Source organism: Corvus brachyrhynchos, unplaced genomic scaffold (assembly GCF_000691975.1).
Source record: "Corvus brachyrhynchos isolate BGI_N302 unplaced genomic scaffold, ASM69197v1 scaffold68, whole genome shotgun sequence".
Lineage (NCBI taxonomy): Eukaryota > Metazoa > Chordata > Aves > Passeriformes > Corvidae > Corvus > Corvus brachyrhynchos.
Genome location: NW_008240039.1, coordinates 2,055,563 through 2,063,155, shown reverse-complemented (window position 1 = coordinate 2,063,155; position 7,593 = coordinate 2,055,563). Strand labels below are relative to the sequence as shown.

The 7,593-nt window shown below is 54.6% G+C and overlaps 1 protein-coding gene across 2 annotated transcripts in view; it reads right to left on the bottom strand.

Moving 5' to 3' along the window:
• The window catches only part of VWA1 (von Willebrand factor A domain containing 1), a 22,026-nt gene that overhangs the window by 6,622 nt on the left and 7,811 nt on the right, over positions 1-7,593 (bottom strand). The window contains exons 2-4 of one of the 2 annotated variants that reach the window (XM_017744084.1): positions 7,439-7,593; positions 7,241-7,361; positions 2,564-3,127 (exon numbers count right to left, since the gene is read on the bottom strand). The exon at positions 7,439-7,593 is cut by the window's right edge and continues 1 nt beyond it. In XM_017744084.1, coding sequence (XP_017599573.1) covers positions 2,564-3,127; positions 7,241-7,361; positions 7,439-7,546 — 793 coding nt within the window. In that variant the 5' untranslated portion in view covers positions 7,547-7,593. The remainder of the gene's footprint in view (positions 1-2,563; positions 3,128-7,240; positions 7,362-7,438) is intronic. The other variant, XM_008641167.2, reaches the window with a different exon arrangement.

Sequence of the window (7,593 nt, the reverse complement as noted above, 5' to 3'; positions counted from 1 at the left end):
TGGGGGGTCCTTCCCCAGGACGAGAGCACCAAAAGCCATATTTTGGGTACAAATAAGATGCAACAGAAGGAGCCTGAGCTCCTCCACAGCCTGAGAACCTTCCCTTACTGCTGAGAAGGGTGGAGATCCCTGCCAGGAGCCAGTTGTGCCATAGCCAGGCTGGCTGGGAGCTGTGGCCTGCTGCATTCTGCAGAATTCTTCCATGTGCCAAGGAAAAACAGGCAGTGGACACACCCATCCATCCCCAGCCCCCGTCCTGCACCCCTGCACCGAGCAGCAGCAGCACTGCAGCTATTTCAGGTCCACCACATCTCAGGAGTCTCTCCCTGCAGAGATTGAGGCTTCTCAGCCCACCTGAGGCAGCAGCAGCAGCTTGGCAGGAACCCCTGCTGGAATATCTGTGGAGCAGGCACAAACACCTCATTCCTGGGAAGGAGATGGAAGGAGGAGAGCAACTCTTGACAAAGCTTGTTTGTGCCTCTGCGAAAGCCTCCACTGTTTTTTAACAGTAGCAGGAGATGAAGATAAGAGAGCAGTGATAACCAAACCAGTCTGGGCCATTCCAGAGCTGGAAAGGCCTAATTCCTGCGTGCCAAGGATCCTGCCTGTCCCTGCTACCCCAGGAGGGGTGGTGATTGAGGGCTGCCTCCTCCAGGTAGGGAACAGTGGATTTAAGTGGCTTTATTAAGGTGCAATCAGGTGCTGTGACCAATGTCTGGCACTTTGCTTGAAGCACCAACCCCTGGATTCACGTGGGAATCTCACCTTCCATTAAAATCCCAGCCTGGCAGATTTTAGACCTGCTGGATGCCCAGAATACTGCCCTCAGGCACAGCAGGGTAGTTGTGACCTTTGCAGATTTTGAGATCTTCAAGACAGCCTTATCTGCAGGAGAATTCTCATTTTTTGGGAAGCTATTTTGGATTCAGGATGCACTAGACACTAAATCACCACTGAAACAAGATCCCTGGGGCTCTGCGGGGTGGCTGGGCCAGGAGGAGAGCTGATGGTGCTGCCCAAATCTCATGTGGGAGAGAAGTGGGTGTTTTTTGGGGGAGAACACAGTCCCTGGGAGTGGTTTTTCAAATGATTGTGATTGGAAACAGGAAGGAGTTGCTGCACACAGAGGATTCTGTGGAAAGGGTTACTGGGACACTGAAACCAGCTCCAAACCACCTCACACAGCAGAAGTCAAGGAAGGAAATCAGGATTTCCAATGGAGAGAGAACCTCCAGAAAAATCTGTGGGAAGTCTGAAAAGTCACAGTAACTCCCTCAGCATTCCAAACAAATCCAGAGGCATCTGGGAGGCTGAAGCAAACCCCAGGGGCAGTGCCCCTGGCAGCGCCCTTGGCTTCCAAAGCCTTTCCTGAGGCCTAGATCATGGCTTTGGGTCTCCTCAGAGCCTTTCCTGGGGTCCAGACCATGGCTTTGGGTCTCCTCAGAGCCTGTCCTAAGGCCCAGACCATGGCTTTGGGTCTCCTCAGAGCCTGTCCTAAGGCCCAGATCATGGTTTTGGGTCTCCTCAGAGCCTTTACTGGATGCTCTAAAAACCTGGAGTGCTGAAAACCCCAGTCTGCTGCTTGTTCCCTCTCACAGCAACCACCACAGCTCTACGAGGAACACAGAGGTAGCACTTGGCCTGCTGAGCCCAGCGAGGCAGGGCTGGGCTGTTCTTCCAAGGGCTGTGCTGGCCAAGTCAGGCCATGGATCTGGCGGATGTGGAACGTGTTATAACAGGGGATTTATGGAACAAAAACATTCCTTTCCTATAGTCTCAATGCTGACAGCAGGCACCATCTTTAATTGTGTTTTGTAAGAGAACAACTGCAGGAGTTGGAGATCTCAGCCCTTGACGGTGTATTTAGGGAGTCAGATCTGTCCTAGGCAAGAGCTGGAGGGAGCTGACAGGACCAGATCCTTGCCAGGCACACACATCCCATTTTGGATGTGTTCAACACGTTTGTGTTCCTCCACCTCCATCAGCTGGCACAGAGCCAGGCAACATTTTAGAGAAAAAAAAAAAAATCACCCTGAATGTGAAAATCAACTCAAGGAGCTCAGGCACTTTGTTTCCACCATCAGCAGCCTCTTGCTGAGGTAAAATCCTTGCTTTTTGGGAAACCTTTGGTTAACAACCTGTGCAGGTGGGGGCATTTTCCTGCTCTGCCTGGGTTGTGCAGATGCCTGACCTGCATGACTCATTCCAAAGACTTGTGGGGTTTTTAGGAATTCAGGTATTTTGCTGCCCGAGTTCCTCATTCCCAGCTGAACTCCTCACAAACACAAGTTCATCTCACCCACAGCTCTGCAGAAGGGAATTTGTCCCATTCAGTCAGATATTCCAAGGGGAATATATTTGTCCCACACCTCCCAGAACCTTGGTTTATACTTGCACCTGTAGCATTGTGGACAAACCCCCCCCCCAGTTTGCCAGAACAGCACTTTTGGGTCAGGATGACCATTGATTTTGGGAGATTCTCCCACTGCCCACCCCACAGAGCCAAACACGAACCTATCCTCAGCCCTGCTGCCACCTCCCAGTGCCCCCCACCCCAGCCTACCTAGGATGCCATCCCTGAGCTCCTTGGTGATGATGGGCAGGTCATCCACGTCCACAAAGTGCAGGTGTTTGTCCGAGGGCTGGCTGGCAGCAGCCGAGAGCTCCAGGAAGTTGCTGCGGCCGGTGCTCACGATGAACACCGTCACCCCCATGTCCTTCAGCAGCTGCATGGGCTCCGAGATGTCATCCGTGGAGAAGCCATCTGTCACCCACACCAGCACCTTGGGCACGTCTGGCCGGGCCCCAGCCTCGCCACTGAAGAGCTTTTCCTTGGCGTAGCTCAGCGCTTTGCCCGTGTTGGTGTCACCCATGAGCTGCCGCGTGTCCCGGATGGCTTTTCTCAGGGTGCCACTGGTCAGGTACTGGTCAAACGGGAACTCCATGGTGGGCGTGGTGCTGATGTGGATGATGCTGGTCTGGACGTCCCTGGGGCCAAAGGTGAAAGGGTGCAAAAGGTCCCACATGAATTCCTTGACCCTGGAGAACTCATAGTGGGAGACACTGGCAGAACTGTCCAGCAGGAAGAGGAGGTCCCCCTCCGTGTTGGAAATGGGTGGCTGGGGACCTGGTAGGGGAGAGAGAGGGAACAGCGTTAGGAGAATGATGTGAACCCAAAACCTGCACAGGCACGTGCTAGGAAAGCTTGGTTATCTTGTGCCAAATCCCAGGATTCAGGGAGAGGTGCTGGCTGAGACGGCAGAGGCACAACGGATCTCTGGGAGCAACAGGAGAGATCAGACAGAGCCTTCAGAAATGGGGGAAGTTAAAGATACCTGGAGGTGATTATTTACAAGGGCATGGAGTGACAGAGTGACAGGGCAAGCTTCAAACTGACAGGGAGGAGGCTTGGATGGGATATTTGGAAAAAAATCTGTGAGGGTGGTGGGGCCCTGGCACAGGGTGCCCAGAGAAGCTGTGGCTGCCCCTGGATCCCTGGAAGTGTCCAAGGCCAGGGTGGATGGGGCTGGGAGCAACCTGGGATAGAGGAAAGTGTCCCTGCCCGCGGTAAAGAGTGGAATGAGATGATGTTGAAGGTCCCTTCCAACCCCAACCCTCCCCTGATCCTGTGACCAGGCTGGAGAGACCTGCAGCCCAGCTGGATGCCAGCCAGCTCCGTGTGACCCAGCACAGCTCACCCTGTGCCACAGACACTCCCCCGCAGCGCCCTGGCGCTCAGAGCTGAGCAGAAAACGAAAGTGAAGTCCAGGAATGACCACATCACCCAGCGGAGCTGAACTGTGACCGCACAGGTCCCTGCTCCTAGATCCCAGAGCTCCCAGTGGCATTCCAGCAGGGCTTTGCTTCGTGCTGCTGACTGCACAAAGCAAGGCAAACCACAGCTCTGAGCTCTCCCCTCTGCTGGAAGGAGGACAAGCCACTGGTTTGGCTGGCAGGACACGGGGAGAGATCTTGGCAACGCGGGGTTGTTCTTCCCTCTGCTCCTCACCGGTTTGAGAAGTGTCCCTCGCTTCCCAAATGTTGCAACAAGCAGCTGGGAGAGCTTCTGGCACTGGCAGGGCAGGGATCAATGGCCAAAGGACGCTGCTTGCAGCAGTAAACAACAGCGTCATGTGCACAAGCACTGGGAGGGGAATTGGGAATCCACCCCGAGGGAGCAGAAATCCAGCTGCTGCCAGAGCTACCTGCATGGGGAACACCCGGGTGAGCACAGTGTGAGACACCAGAGAACAGAGGAGACTCACGGCTGTGTCCTTCTGTCTGTACCCTGCAGCTCTGGGGCACCCAGAGAGCCAGGCATCCCATTAGCATCCCTTACTTTTCCCCATCACTCACTGCTGGGAATAGCTGTGTTAATTAGGAAGAGCCCCAGTCTGCCACCACAGGGTTCTGCCTTGGTTCACAAAGCCAGCAGCTAAACCCACCGGCGGACAGGGGTGTATTTTGGAGCTGAAGGGACCCTCTGTGGGTGGAGCAGACGGCTTCTCCTTCATTCGAACACCACCCCACCTGTTACACCCAGTCCTGCCTGAGATGGAAACAAATTCCTCCCATTCAGCAGAAAGAATCCATAAAAAAATCGAGACAAAAGCTCTCCCCCCCATCCGGAATGTGGCAACGCTTAAAAAGTGACTGGACACTGCATTGTCCCCCCGTGCAGGTCCAGGCTTTCAATTCCCTCATCCTTCCTTCTGCTCCTTGTCCTGCATCCAGTACAAACATGCCATCCATGCCAGAGGTGGGGCCGTGGAGGTTTGGTACCAGCAAATCCCTGCTTACGAAAGCTGCTGCTGTTTTCAGGCACTTTCCTCACTTTACACCTCTTGGCATGGTGCCAGATGAGGATTTCTCACTCTCCAGGGGGGATTTGGAGGGAAAGGGGCATCCATGAGCACTTCCCTGCCTCCTGAACTGCCAGGAATAACTGCAGACCTCATCGCTGCGCTCTGCCTGAGCCTGGGGAGTGACACGGGACACGTGGCAGGGTCCTGTTGTCACTCCCTGCGTGATGCCCGGTCAGTGCACTCGGATCAGAAGTGTTTTGAAGGGCTGGAGATGGGAGCAAAATGTCACTATGGAAACACAACGCTGCCTGCTGGCTTTTCCAGGAGGAAAACAGCTGGCCAGACTTCCCCGTGATGCTGACAGGAGACATCCGCTTGCAGAGCTCCCCGCGCTCTCAGCTGGGAGCTGAACACACTCCACACGCCTGATTTACACGGGCTTGGAGCTCGTGGGGCTCAGTTATAGCCAAACCAGATCATGTCCTGTCTGGGTTAACTGTGTTTGACATCCTATGTTCGTCTTCTCCTCTCTCTGCTTGGCCACGCAAGGGAAAAAGTTCTGCAATGAGAGGGAGGCAGGAGGAACTGAGGAACACAGGCTGAGCTTCCCTGTGGCCCCTCTGGATCACAGTGAGAGGCAGGAGGAGGAAGGCAGCACCTCTCCCTGGCAGAGAATTGTCCCCCCAAGCCACCCAGGAGGGGTTTTACATTTCCAACCACGCCACAGGCCCCATGGGAGATGGGGAGGTCACCTGCGTGATGAAGGGCTGACATCCACCTAGCACAAAATACTTGGGTGGTTAAAGGCCTTTGGAGGCTCCAGCTCACCCATGGCAGAGTTCAGGCTGAGAAATGGCCCTTCAGACAAATCGCAACAGCAGGAGGGGAGCTGTGCTGCCACCTCTCATGATCTTTCCATGAGTTTCACTCTCTCTGCTGTTCTGGGATTGTGGAATTGTGCCAGTGCTTCAGAGGGCAGTAAGTGCAGGGTCCACACAAAGTGTGTATGGATGGGCCATGTCTTTATTTTTCACTCACAATACCAACATCCCCATCATTTTCTGCTGATGCCAGCCCAGGAGACAACGATCAAATTCCATTTATCCAAACCCAAACTATCAAAAGGTTGTACTTTACACTGATGCAGCAGAGATCTGAACCTGGACCCCAAGAGGGAATTGGGGGAATTGGTGATTCTGCCTTGGCTTTGTGCACGAATCCAGTACCCATTGTCCAGAACAATCCAATCATTCCTGAGCGTGTGGAAGCACCAGTGGCCACCCAGCAGCTTCCTCACTTTGCCCACTGCACATCACTAACACACACACTTTGCCTCTGGAGCAGGGCACAGTCCCTCTGGAATGCCACGGCTGGCTTTGTCACACACCCTGAAGCTCTGAGCATTGTTTAGAGCCTGGGTTGGGAAAATGCCACACAATCCCGGGGCAGCAGGATGGCAGGACAATGGGAATAGCTGCTGCCTGGGTGGACTTGGAGCGCTGGGACAATGCCAGGAGCAGCAGCACCAGTCCTGCCCCAGGGTGGGACACCAAGGGACAGAACCCAGCACGCTGTGAGGGGTCTGAGCCCCAGCCCCAGCCTGGGACACTGAGGGACAGAACCCAGCACACTGTGAGGGATCTGAGCCCCAGCCCCAGCCTGGGACACTGAGGGACACCGAGGGACACTGAGGGACAGAACCCAGCACCCTGTGAGGGGTCTGAGCCCCAGCCCCAGGCTCTCTGTGTACCAGCAGCACAGTCAGACCCCAGCAGTCCGGGCTGCAGAGTCTGAGGAGCTCCTGTCCAGGCAGACACGAGTTCCCTGTCCTTTCCCAGGTGCAGTGAGAACCAGACACAACCTGCAGCCACAGGTTCTCCCCTGGTGAGCACAGGGCAGGACAAAACGAATCGCAGCAGCTCAGCCACCACGACGTGGGATGAGTCCCTGCCCAGGGACCAGGAATGAGACATCCATCTCCTCCACGTCCCTTTCCCCGCTGTCAGCTCTGAAGGACTGCCCCATTCTCATTTTCCATGAGCAGTATCCAAGAGAAAGCGTTTTAAAGAGGAGCTGTAATGATTGAATTACAGAGATTAGCAAGAGAACATCGTGTTAATCACTAGCTTGACTTCTCTCAGTGCCTGTCCCCCAGTCCAGCGAGGAGGGAGGACTTTCTCCATATGATTTACTCTAAATTCTGCAAATTTGTGAAAGTTTGCTTTTCCCCACTGGAAACAAACGCGACAGCATTACTTTCTAATAGGCAATTGCAGACAGGTTTGTTTCTTGTACACAAGTACCTCTAAACACCTAAAGCAGCACTGTAGCCTCAGCTTTTATTCTGAAAAGGGTTTGCGAGGAGCTCTGAGGAGCAGGAGGCATGAAATGGGGTAAAGTACCACAGGAACGCCTTCGCCTTTGCAGGCACTCACCTGGCTCAGGTGTGTCCTGTCCTGCAGCAAACCGCAGCCACAGACCAAGGGAGAGCACTGCCTTGGCCAGCATGGCAAAGCCTGGTCCTGGGCAAACTACCTTAAATCCGCCAGCTGGGCTCTGTGGAGGCAGAGGAAAAGCTTGAGATCAGTCATAGTCCGGATCCACCAGATCCCGGCGCGATCCCACTTCCATGCCTTGAGATCTCCGCCCGCTCCCCGCCGTGTGTTTTGCTGGGCTGTGGTGCGAGCTCTGGCTCCTGGAGGCAATTCTCCTTCCTCCCCCCCCACTCCTTTTAGAGTCATAAATCCATCTTGACAGGAATAGCTGGAGGAGGAGCACACGCAGGCGC